The sequence below is a fragment of the Liolophura sinensis genome, chromosome 5 (genome assembly GCF_032854445.1).
Source record: "Liolophura sinensis isolate JHLJ2023 chromosome 5, CUHK_Ljap_v2, whole genome shotgun sequence".
Classification (NCBI taxonomy): Eukaryota; Metazoa; Mollusca; class Polyplacophora; order Chitonida; family Chitonidae; genus Liolophura; species Liolophura sinensis.
Genome location: NC_088299.1, coordinates 2,082,268 through 2,104,058, shown reverse-complemented (window position 1 = coordinate 2,104,058; position 21,791 = coordinate 2,082,268). Strand labels below are relative to the sequence as shown.

General features: G+C 39.9%; 1 protein-coding gene across 1 annotated transcript; it reads right to left on the bottom strand.

Annotated features, from left to right (window-relative positions):
- Positions 1–11,118: 11,118 nt before the first annotated feature.
- LOC135465876 (uncharacterized) lies at positions 11,119–21,063 on the bottom strand. Its single transcript, XM_064743243.1, has 8 exons — positions 21,048–21,063; positions 18,021–18,853; positions 16,301–16,521; positions 15,612–15,673; positions 14,553–14,691; positions 13,245–13,341; positions 12,151–12,255; positions 11,119–11,790 (listed from the first exon to the last, which is right to left on the bottom strand). Exons 2-8 carry the CDS (start codon positions 18,834–18,836, stop codon positions 11,422–11,424), a joined length of 1,809 nt encoding a protein of 602 aa, XP_064599313.1. The 5' UTR covers positions 18,837–18,853; positions 21,048–21,063; the 3' UTR covers positions 11,119–11,421.
- Between the last annotated feature and the right edge of the window lie 728 nt (positions 21,064–21,791).

The following is a 21,791-nucleotide window of genomic DNA, read 5'->3' as shown; positions in this document are numbered from 1 at the left end:
AGTCTGATCTCTTTTCTCAAAATTTCTAAATTTCTGCCGATAGACCTCTGGCACAAGCTCATATCTTTTTAAGATAACATCTTTCACAAAATCATAATCTGCAGCCTGTTCTGTTGATAACTCTGTGTATATATCCATAGCTTTGCCTGTTAACACACTCTGTAAAAGGGTAGTCCAAAACTTTTTAGGCCACTCTAAATTTTGAGCAATCTTCTCAAACTGTAGAAAATATTTATCTACATCAGTCTCACAAAATTGTGGCACCAATGTTATGTTTCTAGCGACGTCAAATTTTGGAGGCATATCAGAAAAACTTAAGCCAGACCTATCTCCTAGTTTCCTCGCTTCAATTTCGCTCTGAAGTCTCCATTTCTCCAATTCGAACACTTTCATTTTCCCTTTCTATAAACAATCTCTCATTTTCCTTAAACAATCTTTCTTTTTCATTTTCTTTCTCTTAAAACAATCTTTCATCTTCCTTTCCTTTTCTTTAAACAATCTTTCATTTTCATTTTCTTTCAGTTCTTACTCCTTCAGTCTTATTACAGTAGAATCATCGCCCTCAGGCCTGTACGCATCTAATGCACTTTCATCAAACTCCTGTAATTCTACCAAACATTTAGCAATGCTAAACTGCATATCTTTCTTGCGTAAGGATCTTTTGATGTTAAGATTCAGGTACTTGCTTAATGCATAAAAATCATTCTTATATAACACTCCAAAAATGTCCTGATCTGGCGCTTCCATAAACTCGTCGGGCTTAAAATCCGACATGATGAATAAAATCTGCTGGCAAAATTTTCTACAAAGTCAAAGACTAGAAAAATGACACAACTTAAACAAAATTCAAATTCAAATTCACTTCCCGGACAAACCCCCAATTTGTTACGACCCAAACTGTTTGTATTATAAAGGGATGGCTTGTTCGAAATACACGACAGTTTAGCCGAACAAAAAAAGTAACCAAAACCAGCAGATTTTATTTTACAACAATTTATTAGGTTTAACAAGAACAGATAACAAGACTTTTACAAATACTAAAGTACTTAAGTTTAACGAGAAAGGATAGCAGTATCTATACAAATACTAAAGTACTTACATGTACAACGGTGTCAAGTCCAAACGGACGCATATATTCCACAATGCGGAAAACCATACAGGCATAAATGCACAAATAAGAGGGAAAATCCACAGTATAACTGAGTGTATGGCGAAATACACACAAAATTCCACAGACAGGGTCCGTGTACTAATAAGCACTGTGTACACAAGAGCACAAATTAAATATACAAGTTCAGACTGAACAAGTGCTCGGTGGAGATAGGATATAACAAAGCCAGAGGCTATAAAGACACCAAAATTCAGCACAAAAGGCCTACTAAAGTAACACACAGCGAAAGCATCCAAAACTCTCAATAATTCTCCTTTCTCCTCCTTTGGCCAGCTTTCATAGGTCTTAAATACGCTGGTGAAACTTTCTAGAATAAGAAAATTGTTGTAAACAAACAGGCCCCAAACTGAGCGTATTCTGGAACATTCCAAGGCAGAGGCAGACAGCAGGCCCTGAACTCAGCATGTGTAAACAGTGGCAAGCTAAATTTAGAAGCTGACGGCAGTTATGCACATAACATTTCCTTGTATTCCAAACCAGTGCTGCAAGAAAACGCAGACATTTGTTCGTTCCCGATTAGTCATACCTAGGCTAATATGTCTGGGCAGATAGAAAAATAGCTTGTTACAAAGTGTAATGATCCAAGGAGTAAAACCATTCACTCACAACAGACATTGGCTTGATGGATGTCTTGTCAGTCACAATAAACTATCAAAACTACCACAGTCTTCCATTGGCATCTGCTAAAGTGACTTCAAGCTTTAATATATTTTATGAGCCTTTGTATATTTTATGCAGTCCCTTGTTTTAGGAAGTCTTGAACAAAGCTCTAGCCATTGCGATGGAAAACGTATCCCATTAATACTTTAATCAATCTCTCACAATCCTAGAAGTGGTTAACATTATTGCTGGCATCTTGTTACCTCTGCCACAGCTGTTGTCTGCCACCTGCCGCTGTGCGAATTGAGTAAACGAGGTTATCGTACCCAAACCACTTCTCCAACCACACAGCTCTGGCGCCTAGAGTGGCATAGTGACTCAGGAGCCTCTCACTAACGCTGCCCCTGTAAGTTCAAGTCCAGTTCATGCTGGGAAGGCCTGTCAGCAACCTGTGGATGGTCGTGAGTTTCCCCCGGGTTCTGTCCGTTTTCCTCCCACCATGATGCTGGCCGCCGTCGTATATGGGAAATATTCTTGAGGACGGCGTAAAACAATCTATTTAGTGTTTTACAAGAATGTTTCACTTATAGGACGCCTACCAGCATTATGATAGGAGGAAACCGAACAGAGCCCGTGAGAAACCATGCTATTCGCAGGTTACTGGCAGACAGTCATGTCCGGCCGGAGAGGAAGACAGCATAAGCTGGACGAACTCAGAGCGACCGAAATGGGGAGAGGCTCCTGGGTCATTGTGCCGTGCTGGAGTGCTAACCACATCGACCATGGAGGTGATTCAACACTAATCAAATAAATGAATAAAAACTTATTGTAACTGATGGTGTGATTAGAGAGGTCCGGAGCCAGGCAGAATTGGTTTCCTTTTATTCCCTCCATTCATATGTATAATTGTGAGGGTACCACTATCGGAGAGTAAAGATGAGAAACTAGCTTGTTTAACTCTCAGATCAGCGATAGGCCTTACACAAGATCAAACAAAGAAATCGCGAAGATGCTTGAATCAGTTCAATACATATATTTGAACAAGACAGACAAATAATACAACTGACAATAATATACAAAACAATAAAAATAATTACAAAGTATATGTATATAGTCAGACAGCCTCCAAATCCGGACTATTCAGGCTTCCAAAAAGGCGCGTCAGTCGACATATAGAATCCACAGTTAAGACGAATTCCTCAATCTACAGATGACAGTCCGATAAGTGGTTTATTTCCCAACTGCGTGTGAACTTTGAAGGCGGACGGGTTGATGGTGTCCGCGATGCCGAGCTGTCGATGTAGGTTTCTTTGCAAATATACACAAAGTCACTTTCAGGGTAAACTGAATGTCATCTTCTTGTGGTGTGTATCATGTCCTTAATGCTCACCCGCATGAATATTTCAGGACTGGTAACGAATTCTCCGAGATCAAAATTTGGCGGCGAAAAATCTGGTTGTCTTTTATGGAATTTTCAAAAACGACCGATTTTCAGTTTGCGCGTGCTCATTAGCGTAAAAGTGCACCTGCACCTTAATCCTTGACATATCAAACAATGTTTTTTTTTTGGGGGGGGGGGGGGAATCTTTTGTTGCACTGTTTACATTCACTTCCTCAGGACACATCCGAGTGATGACGCTCCATGTTCGAAGGAACTTCGCGGATCTTCTGAATGCAGTCACCGTAAAACCTAGTCTTCTCCGATATTTTCATTTGGCCTCCGTCCCCTTTGTCGTTCTTTCATCATTCATTACCCTAGACACTGACCTAAGCCTAGTTCATTAACCTTTAAAGTTCACGGTGTCCGCAGTTTGAACCAGGTTGAGGTTGATCATTGTCGATCAATACATCCATGCATTGCCAATCCTTAAATAGTCCAGTTTGAATTGGACTTCAAGGGAAATATAAACTACAGGTGGAAGATCGATAGCACGGAGGTACTTTCTGAAGTTTAAAATGAAAATGGACACTATGTTATCCCTTTGAATGTGAATGACACTGACGTGGTGGATGAAGACCAGGACAAGGGGGAAATGAAGTTATGTAGAGCGGGGGAAGGGCAGATGTTGGGATGGAGGCAGGTGTTGGGAGGGTGGGGGGCAGGTAGATTGAGTGGAGATGGGCTTCAAATCAATGATCCATACGTTTTTGCGCTGCACAAAATGTGGTTACACAACGTTCAAATTACGAATCGGATATGAATACACGTCTGTAAACTACACATACGTGAAAGACCAGTGCTCAGCAAACGCCATCAGTCCGTGCCTAATATGAAGCTTTCATTCCGTGCTAGTGGACTTTTAAAGATTTTTTGTCAGATTTAGAAAGGCTGTTTTTTTTCTCTGCCAGATGCATTGGATTTAAGATAAAGCAGAGTCTCCCCGACCCAGCTGTGTACTTTACTCCAGGGATTATTTCCCTTAAAGTGCTTTCGGGGTTTTCAAAGTTATTGGCAAATAGGTTGTAATCAGGCAGTTCTAAATTTATTAAACTTGACGTGTCATACTACACCTTATTAATCAATATGATGTAAATCCTGAAATTAAACCCGAAGTATAACCTTTATCTCAGGCTAGCATTATCTTGGGATACAAGCCTTATGAATTTGGCTCTTCCTCGAATAAACAGTTTTGAAGTCTTTCAGTGTTCTGGAATTGCGTATCATTCGTAAGTCTCATTTACCAATCCAGGATCGACGAATCTAGAAATTACTTTCTACGGTCGTGTGGAAAGAAAAAAAAATGGGTTCTGATTATGGCATCGATCTGTGTTTGTCGAAACTGTGCTGCTCGGTAAATCGCAGGTGATTAAGGCACCAGTAACCTTGAATACCTACTGACCTACACAAATTACATAAACAAAAACTTCGAGGGTGAGGGCCGCGGCCGAGTGGCTAAGGCATTAGCCTTTCAAAGGCTCGGTAACTCGAAATATAGGGTCAAACCCGGGATCTTGGTGATAGTATATCATGTTCGTCTGTGCATGTGTAAACCCAACAGTGTATATTAAGGAAACGCCTGCTGGTGATAACCCGAGCTTTCAAACAGGATTTGATACAAACTGATCTTGCCATGCTTAAATAAGAGATCTCTTTAATATAATAATAAAGAATTTTTTTTTTTGGCAGTCTATGCCAATCTCTCGTGTTGACTTGGATGACGTTCGCTGGAGATTACTTGGTTTTCACCACTGTGGTATGTAGGAGAGTTAACCAGTGGCTGGACAAAGGTCAGTGGTTTAATCCGGTCACTTCAGTTTCCCCCCTCAATAAAAACTGACAGTTTCGTATAAAAAAGGAACTTTTTATACCTCTAGGTTTGCGTTATATAATCAAAATCAATAAACGGCATAGTATCTGAATGCACTATTACGCCAGAAAACTAGGCTTTTCAAGAGTAGCCTGTGACGACTAACAGTTTTAAATCGTGCGAGTTAAAAAGGTCACTAATCTTTATACACGAGGTCACGTGTTCGAATCCAACTCAGACGGTCTCATTTACGGCCGCGAGTCCGGTTATCAGGGAAACTACCAAGGTGCGGTGCTTCACGTTGTCTAGTTTCCTTCAGCTATAAATCCGGACACAAAAACAAAAAAAAAACAAAAAAAACAACAAAAAAAAACCGTTGTACTCTATTTTTCTCTCCCCAGTTTTCTGTTAAATAGAGGACCTAGCTATTGCATCTTAGTCTCCGTTATATTGCTGTAAAAAGAATGGTTTCCTTTCGATTACTCTTTTCTATTCCATTTTGTGTACACAAATTAAGATATACTTACTGGGCTGGAGATTCGGCAACATTCTCACGAAATAATTATTCCCAGAAAACAACCGTTTGCACATCTTCGCTAATGTGGTCACGTGTTTGAATCTAGCTCGGGTTCGGTTTGTCAAGTGCTGGTTTCTGGTTTCTTTTAGTACACTTAAAAATTAATCTTAATTTTAACAGAAAGTCTGTCCGAGTGACCCTAGAATGTATTCTGTTATAACAATATTCAGTCATATTCAATATAATGTCCCGCTAGTCTCAGAATCTTTATGTGGAATTAATACAATGTGGAATTAATACAAAGTGGAATTAATAAAATAGGCTATATTTTAACAGAACAATCTGCTGCAATTGCAGAATACATTCTATCAGCACTAGGACAGACTTCCTGTTAAAATTAACAGGTTAAATTTTTTGGCGAGTGTAAGTGGTCATAAAGTGTTTTGAATACTGCGTAAAAAACACCAAATAAATAGTATGGTATGGTTCATAAAATATGTCTTAGAACCGCATCTATGTGTACAGAAATACACAGAAACAAGCTCAAGAGTTGACTCCTAATGAGATTTTAATGACCCGAAGAATCCAGTGTGTTGTACAAAGGTCACTGAGTTCAGGCTTGCTGATCTCGCTAACGGCATCAACGGCCTAGTATGTTGTAAAAGAGGAAATCGTGTCTGTATAATTCATGGATAAGGCAGCTGTGAAACTTCGCATGAATCGGCTTTGGTACCGATTTCCGTGTAATCCTCCGGAAACCTGATCGTATAACAGGATTGAACACATGTCGGTTCCAATCACACAAGTTATTTTTAAGCCGCGGCGTGAGGACATATCCGGCCCCAATTTGGACGAATAGCGTTAAGTTACGAGGTGAGTTAGGGGTGCCAACAAGGGAAATGAAGAATTATGGGTAAACTCCACTAACACTGCGAATATTAAAAAAAAACAAATGAAAAAAAATATATAAAAAAAATCAATCTAATTCATTTGTTATAGTTGGAGATTTACGAAAATTCGTGCTAACCACCTCGGCCAATGGCACAGGACATGGGGGAAGTTGGTCTGCAGCAGTTTCATTAAAAAAGCTGCACAAAAACAAATGCAGATTAGAAAAGTACATTATGCCGTAAGCCTAGGTGAAATCGACATCAGGTTAAGCAAAACAGTCCTGCCTTGTACGCAGGGGATTGATTACGCGACACCATACCAGTGATGATTACGTCCAGCTTATGGTTACTCCGATCAGTCACTTTTAAAGTTTCGCTAGAAGGTAGTTATAATTTGCTCAGTCTCCGAATAAATCAAAAAGAGCGGCATATGCGTTGCAATAAGTATGGTTCCCGTTTTGGACGTTCGCGCGAAAGGTGAACACCTTCCATTTTCACCCTCACTCAGTCGAGATGAAATATCACCATTTTTTTTTGTGGTCTTCTAATTTAAAAAAAAAAAAAAAAAAAAAATGCTCTTTGGGCTAACAATTTACAATAGATGAATGTAAATGAAAAGAAAACACTTTTACACCTATAGTCAGGTACATTTCTCGAGTAGCATAGAAAGAAATCAGAAATTTCAAAGCCATACATTTAAGTTGTTTGGTCATATCGATGGCTGGTCATCTGGGGAGTCTGGAGTGTGGGTGGTACAGTCTTAGTGGTAGAATCTGAAATGGAGCTTTAAAAGAAAAATATATATCATCCCCTCCCCTACCCATACAATGCAATATATTTCTCCTCGTTACAAAATACATTTTAAAAAACTAGAATTAAATAAGTATTAATATTTAAGTTTAATTCTGTGAATAATATAATGAAAGGTCAGATTCAACTTAATTTTACAAAGAAAGTTCAAAAAGACGGTCAAAGACTAAATATTAAAAAAAATCCATTTCCATGTGCGGTTAACATCCGGATATCTGCTCTGACGAAGACTGGGAATGTGGGCATGATTGGGATCTGCTCTGGCTAAGACTGGCAATGTGGACATGGCTGGAATAAAAAAAAAAAAAAATTAAAAAATAGGTTAAAAAACGATGATCAAAATATTTTGATAAAATTTTTGGCTGCATGTACACTAACTGTGCATTGATAAATATATATCTGTTACTTTTACATCCATCCGTTGTTGGTATTGCATCGCTGTGGCGTCAAAGTCATTAACTGAGTGATGGTGAAATTGAAAGTTCGCAAGACGAACGCCGGGTGTGTTCACCTTCCGCGCGGGCATCATTGGGCCTATTTTACAAAAACCGTCGCGAATTGCGCCTGGCCTAACTTCCATGACAACACGTAGTGAAGAGGGACATAACCAATGGGAATGGATGTCCGAGACGATTCGCGTTATGCAAGTGTTGGCAAGGGCTGCAATCTGTTTTACAGGCAATGCAAGGGCCTTGCAACTCCGCAGGCATACCATAGGCTGGATTATGCTAATTTCATGTCTGGTGTTACGACAGGGTTACCTTTTCAGATACATGTTAAACATTTGCATCGGCCCAGGTCCGATTTTCTAGCGACCAAAAACTGTTGGTTTAAAAAATGCAGGAGACCAAAATGATTACCAAACGAGAAAAAACGTCACTTGGTCCATACCATTCTTGCAAGGTCCGAATTTTTGTCACCACATATCCTTATCTCAGCTGAACATCAACGTATTCCTAAATAATATATTTGTATTCGATAATATCGTGCACAGTTACCGGTTTCTCACAGAGAAAAGGAATATGCCAGTCTGGGAATTTTAGAATACATACATTTACGTTGTTAAGTCAAAAACGGAAGCTAGACCTTACTAGGTGCTATGCTGCCAGAATCGGAAAGTAAATTCTAGAAATAAACACTGAAAGCCAAAATTTAAGTCTCATACCAATCCTTCACACATTACCTGAAAGTAAAAGGTAATGATTATAAAACATTTTTAAACGTAATTTTATAAAAATATACGTGTTAAATGAAAAAGATACCCCGATAAGGCAATAGTAATCTGTATGGATGAATAAATACTTGAGGTTGGATAACTGAGGTACAGTTCGATTATCGGGAAATGGCGAGAACGCAGATAAGTGGAACGTTTTGTGGATAAAAATTCCCGAAGAGCTCTTCTAGCACCGTTGGTGTTATTCCCCAAACCTGTTACTCCACAACACCGAGTGCCCATAAAACAGTCTCTTCGCCTTCTGTCACGCTTGCGAAACAGCCGTTCCAGCTTCTGAGGCCTTATATACTGTACTTGAACGCAAGCGCCCCCACGGATCTGCTGCTCGGCAAGCTTGATTGTGATGGAATACTAAAGATATGCAAACACGGGGAAAACTGTGATTGTTTGGCAACTACTAGTGGGAATGTTAGGTAAGACATTTCTATGGGGCAGGCCTACGTCATGAGTGGTTATTCATTTAAGGCGACATCACGCTTTAGAGCGAGATTTGCAAGTCATTAAACAATCATTGCGTTCACCTGCCAGCCCTTTCATTTTGCAGGAAATTAAATTGAGAAATGGGATTTTACACTACTTCAGCTTTATCCCCTTAGGTTGACGATATTCCTCCGTCTTGTGCACAAATTACGGCTTTTTCTTGTCGTCTTCAAAACATATGAGGATTTTTGGCATCTTCAAGAAATTCTTGTTCATGTTATTTTCAGTATGTGCAACTATAAATATAGGTCGCATTAAAGGTCTAATAAGACGACGTAAAATAGTCCGCGAGGTTATTAGATGGTTTGGGTACCTAGCTCCTTGGCCTGGAGAGGAGTTGCATATCATGCCCTATGCTATGAAGATTCAATAACAAAATTTACCATCGCGAGTACATGTTCTTAGTGTTATGCATAAAGAAACATGTTAGTGAACGCGCCTTTCGGTATTATATATGAATGTCTACATTTTCAGCTGCAATATATATATATAAATGTAAAATATGTAATGTAAATGTATCTTGATGTGACATTTGTCAGAAATGTGCATATCTGTATTTCACAGTATGTCCATCTTTTATACAACACTGCAATATCGAAATAATCTTCCAAAACCAGTAAATTTACAGCACATATCAAGACTATGCATTAATTAAATCCTTTCTTATTGTTGTATTGGGGGCCTCCGTGTCCGAGGTGTCTGGCGTGACAGCACGGCGCAATGGCCCAGGGGCCTCTCACCATTGCGGTCGTTGTGAGTTCAGGCTTCCTTTCCGGCCCTACCTGGGATGGTCTGTCAGGAACCTTCCCATGGTCGTGGATTTCCCGCGGGCTCTGACCGGTTTCCTCTCACCATAATGCTGGCCGCCGTCGTATAAGTGAAATATTCTTGAGTACAGCGTAAAACATCAAATAAATAAATAGATCGTGTTGTATGAAATTCTAAGATTTGGTTTTATGCTAGAACATGCAGAACTTTTTATATTTAAACAAGAAAAAAGTTGGACATGTCTGAGTTGATTTTACCTGATTTGTTCTCACAGAAAGAGACCATAGCACTTTAAAACCTTTTGGTTCACAGTTTTTTTGGGGGGGGAATTGATTTCTGGGGTCCTGTTGATCCCTGAAAAGTCGTAAAGTCTAGTTTCGAAGGACTGCTGTGCAAAGACGAGAGCCGAGGAGATATTACCTGGTTCCATTGCGACAGAAAGAGAATAAAGACTTTCTTTCGAGAATAAATTAACTGTTTCCTTCTCGGTCAATTTGTTTTCGTGATCCAGATGTAATAGAAAATCGGGAATAGAGAAAATGGGAGTCAGTAACTAACTCGTTTCATGTTAAGGGTGGGGTGGGAGGGATGGGGGGGGGGGGGTGGAAATGTATCTAGTGGTCAAAGGGAGACTACTTCATCTCAGTTAATTCAGAATGTCTACGCCATGTATGTATGTGGAGATACACGGCGTGATTTACTATTCCACCATGACGGAGAGATCAACGCCATCATACAGTCATCTCTTTTTCTCTGTTGAACCCAAGTGTGCTTCAAATCCCTATACATTTCAACACCCCAATTCTACTTTTTGGCTGTTAAAGCATTTTGGAAAAATTAAATTTACTTTTCCTCCGAGCACAGGCCTACATGTATGCCAATACGAAAGTCGTGGCATAAACCATCACGTTCACATAAGCAATGAACATTTCACTCTGCATCTTCAACTACAATGAACATTTATATCAATCAATATATTTAATTTCTTGATTTGACAGGTGTTTTACGCCATGCTCAAGAATTTTTAGCTGATCTGTCGACAGTCAGCTTTATTGGTGGAGGAAATGAGGGCCTGGAGTAAACCACCGACCTCTGCAGGTACCTGACCCACCCTCTGACTTCAGGATGCATTCAAGACGGCCAGAGCTGAAAACGTCCACACAACCACATTGGTGACCGTCCCAGAAAAAACACCTGAACCATCCTGAATCAGTGAGGTTCCTATATTCCACAAGCACTCAACACATAGAAGATTAATATTTTCAGATTTATTAAGAATTAACTTTACACAAATTATTATCACAGTAACTATGGCGATTTCAGCTGCATCATACCACGTTGTGCACAACGTCTGCAGCCAAATTAAACTACATGTACAAATGATTTCTACATTCTTTTTTTTTTTTTCACTTTGTCTCTCAACTGACATAATTTTTTGCTGAAAAATAACATTAACATTTGGTGCCTGAGTTTCGTTAAGCCACAACTTTCATGTCCTTGATTAAAAACAATTTAATTAGTAAACACATTTTGAAATCAACATCTCCAGGCTCTGATCTATAATCTGCTAAAGCAAATTTTACAAGCTCGTCTTGTACAAGCTGTAAGTAAACACTCTGTGATTTTGTAATTACTAAGTGCCCTGTGAGACTTTCAGCGAGACACGTACAGTGGTAAATGTGGTTAAGATGAGCGGAACACTTTCACAGAGCTGGAACATTTAAGCGTGCATCAGCCTCTTGTTTAAGCCTCTCCATCTCATATATCAGTGAGTAGGTCGAGTTCAGGAGGTTGTCAGAGGATTTGCTCAAACTTGTGGACGGCTTGCTGCTTTTAGGCAGGCTGTAGGAAAACTGAATACTGCCTCCTCCTTTTGATACACTTGTGTCTGGCATGGAAGCTGTTGGAATGTCAGTGCAACTTCCCCTGGATTGGAGGCCCTCGAGCAAAGAATTATAGCGTTGCTGAAACAGGGAGTCCTTGATGACACGGCGGTCAGTGTGCTCTGTGCTGGAAGAGCCACTGTTGGGCCAGAAAAAGCTGGATGCTACCTTCTCTGCCTCCTCAAGGGTCTGTTATGGCAGAGGAAAAAGAAGTTAAAAATGTAAATTGGTACATAAACATGTTACATCCGAGAATTCATGTCCCACTGTTGTATGCACAACCTGTGCAATGACCTGGCTGCTTTTCATATCTCATCTTTAATTTCCATAAAAAGAGTCTGGTTACATGGTTTTATCAAAATCTGGTCCCATTTGCTTACAGCACGGAAAGCAGGGTTCGAGGACCAGGCAGAAGTACAGACCCCAATTAATCTTTTCACGCCATACTCAAGAATATCTCACTCACACGACGGCGATCTTGCTCATACCATACTGGCGTCATACTGAAGATACCAGATACAGTATAACATTCCATGCAGTCTTACTTACAGTGGCAATGTTGGTTTTGATGCCTCTGCTAGCATCCTTCAAGGCAATGTTTGAGGCAGTGGGCAGCATAGCTGGTCGAGAACTTTCCCATCCTAACAGGCAATGCTGAGGAGCAGAAATATTATGCATACAAACTTCCTTTGGAAGAGGAGCATATACATGTAGTAGATCTCCTGAACACCTAGTATTTATGTATTTATTTGTTCCGTACTCAGGATTTACTTCACGTATAAAAAGGTGGCCTGCCCAGGTTTGCTAGGTACCGGACACACCGCAGCCCCACTGGACAGGACTTGAACATGCAACATCCTCCATCAATGGCCTGATAGTTGCAGCGAACAAGCCCTTAGGTTGACTGAGCCTGGGGCCAATTTCACAAAACTCCTTAAGTCACATTTCTCATAACCTTTTTCATAAAAGACACTGTCTAGGTTCCAGTGTCAAGAGGCAACTTTATTTAACATAAGGACAGATTTATGACGATTTGTGAATTTGGGCCCAGCACTTAAACAATCTCAGCCAGCAAGGGCTTTCCACACCAAACACAGCGCCATGAAGACTCAAATGAACATTTACAATTTTGAGTGTACGCATCTTGATCAGATACAACATAATGTGACATACGAAAAATAAAAACTGGCATATACATACTGATACATGCACAATTTTTAATGAGGTGGCACACCTAATTTCTGGGGCATATTCTCTGGGGGTTTTTGGTTAGTAGTTAGTCCATATAATGAATAACATATTCCTATCTTAAAAACTGAGAAATAAATGGAGCTTTCTGCTTTCAGCACTACTACTATCTGTGCTAAAAACTCTCCAGCCATACGTGGGAAGGTCTGCCAGTAACCTATGGATGGTCATGGGTTTCCCTTGGGCTCTGCCCAATTTCCTCCCACCATAATGCTGACCGCCATCGTATAAGTGAAATATTCTTGAAACAGCGTATAATATCAATCAATGCATACATAAATAAATCTATGGTTAAAATTAGAATTACAATAAATTGAGTACCATGACGCATTTATCTAGAATGTCTTTAAAAATATCAGATTAATGCTTGATATCTGGATGGACTTTATTCCTACCTCTCTGAGCGCCATGGAATCTGTGGCGTCAAAGCTGCGTCGTCGGTGAGGTTTGAAGCGGTGAGGGGACCCCAATGTTGAGCGAGGTATACTGACCCTGCGCAAAAGAATTTATTTATTTATTTATTTGATTGGTGTTTTACGCCGTACTCAAGAATATTTCACTTCTACAACTGCAGCCAGCATCATGGTGGGTGGAAACCGGGCAGAGCCCGGGGGAAACCCACAACCATTTGCCAGTTGCTGTCATACCTTCCCACGTACGCCTGGAGAGGAAGCCAGCATGAGCTGGGCTTGAACTCACAGCGACCGCATTGGTAAGAGACTGCTGGGTCATCACGCTGCGCTAGCACACTAACCAACTGAGCCACGGAGGCCCCCTGTGCAAAAGAAAACATATTTATCAGTGTTATCACATACTCAGATATAGTTCAGATATCCATCCTACAGTGAAAGCTGCATAAAATGTTTGGATCTTACTCTGAACTTTCCCATCACAAAAGGCCAGCATTAAAAAATTCTTTGTAACCCAGACCTGTCAGAAAAAACGGGGTAGGAATCCTTTTTCTTTCCTATTTTTTATTCTGTCAGGGTAGATCTTAAGTGTTGATGCCTTGCACAGGTTGATAGTTAAAGTTCATACTCCAAATTAGGGGGCCTCGGTGGCTCAGTTGGTTAGCGTGCTAGCACAGCGTAATGACCCAGGAGTCTCTCACCAAGGCGGTCGCTGTGAGTTCAAGTCCAGCTCATGCTGGCTCCCTCTCAATCAATAAATAATTAAATTATTAAATAAATAAATACTGCAAATTACCGATATACTTTTCAAAAAAGTTAGCAGGCCAAAGCTCAGAAATCAAAGAGGCTTGGATGAAGATAACAAACTACACCTCTCAACATGAAGTGGTGGTGGACACGAGCAGTAAATGAAACATTTCCACGTGTACAAAGAAGTGTAATTCACACCAGATGAGCTGCAACATTCCTTGTTAATGACATGCTGCCCGCATACAGTCAGACCTTTCACTAAAGTGAATTACCGGTATTAAAGATAGGAGGTCCACCTTGAAGTGTACACAGTATGAGGTCCAAAATTTGACCAACTGGCCAAGTTGCCAACCGACAAACAGTTATAAGAAAAAAAAAAAGAATTGCTTAATCATAGCTTATACAGACAATGAGCTTTGATCTTGTCAAGGTATGAAAACAAATGAGAGTTAATATAAAGATTTATAAATTATTTGCTTTTATATCTTATTATTCTCAAAAGTTTTATACTAGCAGATTTCCCAGTCCGCTTTAAAGGCTCACCTGACAAATCTGGGAGCATCGTAAGACGGTTCCTTGTTCTCTACCGTGTCCTCAGTTGGCTCGCCTACATAGCTGGCTAACAAGTCGTTCTTTACAGGAACAGTGAACAACCTGTCATTCACAGTGTAGGGCTTCACTTCTGTCGAGAACAACACAGTCACAAGGAGTGAGACATACTCCTTACAGCGCATGTGTCACTCTCTACATTCTCTTCACATAATTTCCACCACTAGATAAGAAGGTCGGCTTGTTCAGGTAAAGCCTCACCACTTAGGTCTGTGGGCAGACTTATGATCAGCATTCATCAATAAAGTTGTTTCAAGTGTCCATTAGATTCATGCTGTGCATACTTTAGATAAAAGGATACATGTGTATCAAGTTTTAACACAAAGAAAAGTTGAGTAAGAGACAAAATTTGCAAGTGCTGGCAGTGATGCAGCACAAATAAGGATTTAAGCTCTCTGAGACTGTGACTTTGTACGAGGCTTGGTGAAAAGATTTATTTACGTATTTATTTGTTTGATGTTTTGCACTGTACTCAAGAATATTTGCCTTCTTTGCTCTCAGCCAGTGTTATGGTAGGAGGAAAATGTGAGAAGCCCGGATGGGAAACTCTACACATAAATATGACTGCCATGTAAGTGAAAACTTTTTGAGTACCGATACGATGTTGATCACCAATAAATTACATGTAATAAATTATTCACGCAAACTAAATTATAGTAGTGTTTGGTAATAAAGGAAAAGATATCGTCAGTTAACTGACATACCCGAGGTACATCTAGCCTGATATACACCACACCGACATTTTGATAACATTCATTATCTTTTGATACCAAAAGAACCATCCCCACTCCCCACAACACTCCCCCCACAAAAAAGTCGACATTGTCTTGCATTTCAGCCCCTCATAAGGTCAACAGCCTAAGTTAAAAGATGGGTCAAAAATTTTATCAACTGGCATAGTTTGTCAAAGTTTGAAAGGCCCACAGACTAACCAATCAACTAACTTTTAAAAATTTACAGCCGTTTGATTGGTCCTAAGACCACCGCACTTACTAGCTTTCAAAGCTTCCTGTACCACTGACGGCTCTCTGGCTCTTATAATACTCAGTGGACCCCTGCAGTGAAGATGAACAATCAAAACAACACAGTTTCAAACACAAAGAATTGAGAATTTACCAACGGCATCCCTAAAACAAAAATTGCATTATAAAGCTATATATTCCTGCTTTGCGGACGTTTTAACATTGTAAATTAACTTAATCATGATATAGTTACATGCATATTTAAGAAATGATAATCTTTTACTATGTTCTTTTGTTGTTGGTTTTAGCACAGTAAATTTGCAAGAGTTTGAATTTTAGAATGAGTAGCTACAGGAGTCTGAGCCCTAAAACTTCAGTTCACGTTAACCTCACATTGTACAGGGAATTTGTACATGTAGGTTTCACTATGTTGGACACTGGTTACAGACAGCGGTCAATGACACTCGTGTGACTGTTTGGACGGTCCAACGTCCGTCAAAGACCACTTGTCTTCCACCAATATGACGACCATCAGGAACTTGCCAAAGGTTAATGGTTTTGGAAGATTTTTTTTTTAGTGCCCAAAGGCTGGTGATTTTTTAAATATAAATCTCATCGCTGTAGTATAATTGAGAGATCCTTGAGCTTGGCGTTAAACAACAGATAAATAAATACCAGTGAATATTAAACTGTTCCTGCTTTTAACAACCATGAACTCACTCCATATAAGCTTTGTTCTCGCACTCTTCTTTGTTCACACGTCGAAAATCTCGCAACTCCTCAAAGAAAGCTTCTGATTGGTCAATAATGCTTGGGTCATTGTCGATCAAGCCAGCTATCCAATCATAACCCAGCAACTGTCTGGATGTTTTGTCCTCTAGGAAGCTGGGTGAAGTGCGTCCACATTGTGAGGTGTCATTAAAACTGACTCGGCTGAGAGACTGCAAGAGATGATCAAGTATACAGCTGAATAAAGTGATCTACATGTATTCACCAAGTATACAGTGGTATACAGTGATCTTCATGTATTCACCAAGTATACAGTGGTATACAGTGATCTTCATGTATTCACCAAGTATACAGTGGTATAGAGTGATCTTCATGTGTTCACCAAGTATACAGTGGTATAGAGTGATCTTCACGTATTCACCAAGTATACAGTGGTATGCACTGATCCACTTGTATTCACCAAGTATACAGTGGTATATAGTGACCTACATGTATTCACCAAGTATACAGTGGTATACAGTGATCTACAGGTATTCACCAAGTATACAGTGGTATACAGTGATCTTTATGTATTCACCAAGTATACAGTGGTATACAGTGATCTTCATGTATTCACCAAGTATACAGTGGTATACACTGATCTGCATGTATTCACCAAGTATACATATGCACGGATGAATACTGTACATAAATGAACTTTCTGAGTTAATCAATAATGTGCATATTTTTATATTGTAAAATATATTTGGACACATCTGTTGCAAACTTGAAATACAGAAAGTATTAATATAAAATGTCACAGTAACACCGTAACATTCTGATCATTGTACATGTATATGTGTAACTACTTTATATACTGTGTATCATACACTGAAGATTTCAAATTTTCAGACTTTTTCAAGGCTTTTTCCACCCCAAACATTCACATTTTCCAGGCTACTCCACACTCCCCTCCCCCCCCACAAACGAATTTTGGCTTTAATACTATAGACAAAGCCCATGTTGGTTCTGTAGTGTCAATTTCAAGGCTCATCTAGTCCCAACTACAAAAATCAATGAAAACCGACAGACAAGCATTTTGTGTCTATCCTGTCCAAGGAATGTTGTGGATTGGTGGTAATTTAATACAGAAAACCAGTTAGAGCAATAGGCTTCCACTGAATTACACCCCCCCCCCCCCCATCCTTATCAGTTATTTATTTATTTATTTGACGTGACTCGTGTTTTATGCCGTACTCAAGAATATTTCACTTATACGATGGCGGCCAACATTATGGTCGGAGGAAACTGGGTTGTGCACGTGGGAAACCCATGACCATCAACAGGTTGCTGCCATACTGTCCCACATACGGCTAGCAGGATTTTCCTAGTTTTTAAGGCCATCTGCGAATCCTGCCGTGTCTGCATAATGAACACATAAATGTGTTTTATACAGGTGTCTTTAAACACTGAATCACTGACTGTCAAGCATATTGTGTCTATCCAATAAAATAGATGTAGTCGATTGGTGGTAATTTAATACAGAAAACCAGTTTGAGTAATATGCATCACACCACCATCCAAGATGTGATGAGAGATTACATGTAGTTTGTAATGCATAAAACCATGGAAAGTTAAGCCTAGCTAGCTTGTCTCTAGTGTAGATTATAGTCTGTGTCATACAGAGAAGTCACCTGGTTAAGGAAACAATAAATATATGAAAAAATCTTACTCCATTTCGCTTCTTTGCACGGTAAGGACCTGCACTGTTCAGAATGGATTTGGGTTTCAGTGTCGCCTCTTTAATAAAGTTGACCTTTTTCCTGTCATTTCCACCATCTGTTAACTTCTTGTAGTAATAGCTGTCCTCTTCTGAATACTGACGATGATCATGTGACACGCCTTGGTCTCCTGTGACCTGACTGTGATTGGTTGATTCTGTCCTGGGCAGGTCTGAGTCCCTGCCAATCACATTATAGGGGCGGTGAGTTGCAGTTCTTTCTGTGGATAATACGGATGTAACATGATTGCTCTCTCTGTGATTTTTTACTGTCTCCACTCTCACATTGCGGTCAATGATCTCTCGGCCTCTCCTCACAGAAGTTGGGGTCATAATCCTATCCGTGGCCCCACCTCCTTTTTTCACCGGGGTGGTGCAGGTTATTCTACTGTTCAAACCATCAGTCTGACAAAGATCTTTATATGGATCAAAGGCTTCAGTGTCTCTGTGCAAGGAATCATCAAGTGTTATCACCCCTTGCGATAATTTTTTTATGCCCTGGCCTTTTACTTCCCTCGAGTCTGAATTCTCAATATGCTTGCTTAAAAATTTTGTATTAACACTGCCTACTTTTGAACTCAATGATTTTTTAGCTTTTGTTACATTTCCACTCCCTGAACCTAAATCACTCAAGGTCAGGACATCGTTCTGTGCTGTGAGTCCACCATTATGTGCCAATGAGATAGCTTTTCCCAATGTTTCCTGTTTTTCCTTCAGCTGGTCTAGTAACCGTTTGCTTTGAAACCTCAAGAATTCATCTGAAGGCATTCTGAAAACTGTAAGACCTATCAAAAGAAAAGTTTAAAAATGTATCTCTACATGCACAGTAGTCAGTACAACCAGATCCCATCCGTATATGATTATGCTATACTGTATCACCATGGCGACTACACTGCACATGCATGGTGAGCCATTCCTGCATGCCTGGGATCGGTTGATTCTTCATACATCATATCCATGGAATCTAATAAGAATATGAGTATCATGAGATGACGGGTCAAGTACCACCCTGGACGTACTATTGAGTCCGTGATTTTACAATAAAGGGGTACTATTCGTATCTCGGGTATATGGATACACTTTACATGGGACAGTATACCTGTCAGAGTCAATCAAACATAATCAAAGACACAGTATCCATGACACTCCCTTCACAAAGTGCTACTAAAGAGTTGTCTTTCCTGGTTTTAAACTCTTTTAACCTGTACTGTACAAAATAAGTGTGAAAGCCTGCAAAAATGTAAATATTTAAAAGCGTTGCAGTTTTACCAAAGCAGTTGTCCACGTGCAAGGCTCAGTGCTCATATTCTGTGACAACGTGTTGCACAAGAAAAAATGTTTCTCATCATAAAATGAGGACACAATGGGTCAGCTTGTAAAGTCTGTATCTCCAGATCTTGTATTCCTAATAGAAAACAATCTACAACTCAACAACATCAGCATGCTCCCAGAATATTGCACGGACCATCATTAAATTTAGTACTGGGGTAAAGCCAAATAGTCAAGACATCACTCTTAGTCAGCCTTTCCTTCCCTCAGGGTGAAATGCTGCTGTTTCAAGCCAATGTTTTGAAATAGTCAGATATGTGAAGTCGATGGGGGCCTCCGTGGCTCAGTTGGTTAGCGCACTAGCGCAGAGAAATGACCCAGGAGTCTCTCACCAATGCGGTCGCTGTGAGTTCAAGTCCAGCTCATGCTGACTTCCTCTCCGGCCGTACGTGGGAAGGTCTGCAGCAACCTGCGGATGGTCGTGGGTTTCCCCCGGGTTCTGCCCGGTTTTCACCCACCATAATGCTGGTCGCCGTCATGTAAGTGAAACATTCTTGAGTACGACGTAAAACACCAATCAAATAAATAAATAAATAAAGATATGTGAAGTCGCAAACTATACATTCAGGCGTGCACATTTTCCCTCCATTTTCTGGGAGCATCAATTTACGTATATCAGCATTCAGTTTTCTTATTTTATACTTTAAATTTATCTGCTGAAGAAAGGTAAAGGTATAGCTTTTCATAGTAAACACCCTTGAAACAGCATAGAAACGCTTGGTCGTTCTTCTGTTCAACTTACCCACTGCCATGTCACTTTCTTGACTGGACCTGCAAACTGATGCTCCCTGCCATGCTGTGACAGACAAGCAGGGTGCAATCAGGTAGAAATCATAGATTTGCTGGTTTCAAAACATCAGCTTGAAACCGCGGCACATTGCTATGACAAAAGAAAACACTGACAGGGTTCGGTACCTTGGCTATTTACGGCTTCACGCAGTACCAAATTTATGATGGTATGGCAATATCCTTCGTGCATGCTGTTATTCTGAGAGGCAGGTATAGTTTTTACTCAGGATTACAAGACCTGAAGACTGGACTCTGTGTCAAGTCAGAACTATAGAGCCTATGACTGACACGAATTCACAGGAGTTAGGGGTTAGAAAACGTTTCATTCCCTCAACGCTCATGTGTGAAGGGTGTATCACCAGGGTTCTAACCCCAACTCCCAGTACATACAGAACTCCCATGAATCCATGTCCCTCATATTGCCTATAAAACACTGTCACTAGTATTGTTTCAATTTTCCGGGAGAACCATCCTAACAAATACTCTGAAATTGTAAATCATACTTTGATTTCATAAAAGTTGACAGCACAGATTATGCAACTTGCAAGAAAAAAGTCATTTTCTACAATACCACCCATAATATCTGATAATTACTCTTTCACAAAAATGCAGAAAAGCATCTGTTTCTAATGAGCAGTTTTGCAAGTTCCGCAGAAACAAGATGAAACACGTTGATTCACAACAACAACAACGCCATTACGTTTAACACAGCTTTTCCAGAAAAGAACAAAAGATATTCTTTAGACCAATGAGACCTAAACGTCTGACATGCAGTGTCATAAATGCGGGTGTTTTTGGTCCTCCTTTCAAGTGCATGTTTTACAAAAAGAAATCCAAAGCTCACCACGGTAAAATTCTTACCTGTTAACCGCCACACCACATGTCAAGCGAGCTGTTGACATCACGTGGTATGCCGGTTACGAGATATGATTGGTTTAGACATTTCAACAATACATGGTTCGGGAATTTCCGCTCAACTTCGGTCCAGAGTACATCTGGGACTGACTCGTACACTCAGGAGAAATGTGAAAACAATCGATGAATGATGTGAATTTGTTCAGGGCTGCCTACACGAGACTGGGCGTGTATGAATAAAACTGTAAGTCCAAAGTAGGATTTAGTAATTCAAATACAAACTTTGTAACAACGCACCAAAATCTGTGTAACTAAATAAGCAAAAAAAGTGAATAAAGTCCGATAATAAACAATGGGAAATTTTCTGTCATGACACACACGTGCACACTCGCGCACGCACTTGAACCTTGAAATGTCTTCGGATTCCGAACGGCGTTTCATGATGTCTGGATATAAATGCACATTTAACATGTAACTTTAAACCTTTTATAGTGTTCGAATGATTTCGGATACAGGCACCAGGCAATACTAAACTAAACAAGGAAATTAAACACTTACAACTAAATAAAATTTCCATGACGCGTGAAAACCTATCTGTACACACACATAGGCCTAAGGCTTATCCTCATGGGGTGCCATTGTGCTATTTATTCCTATTTTTTAAAATTTTTGAATATATATTCTTGTCTTTGAAATTCAATTTTAAGCTTTATTAGTGATTTTAGGAGCTCTGAAAATAATTTTCAAAGG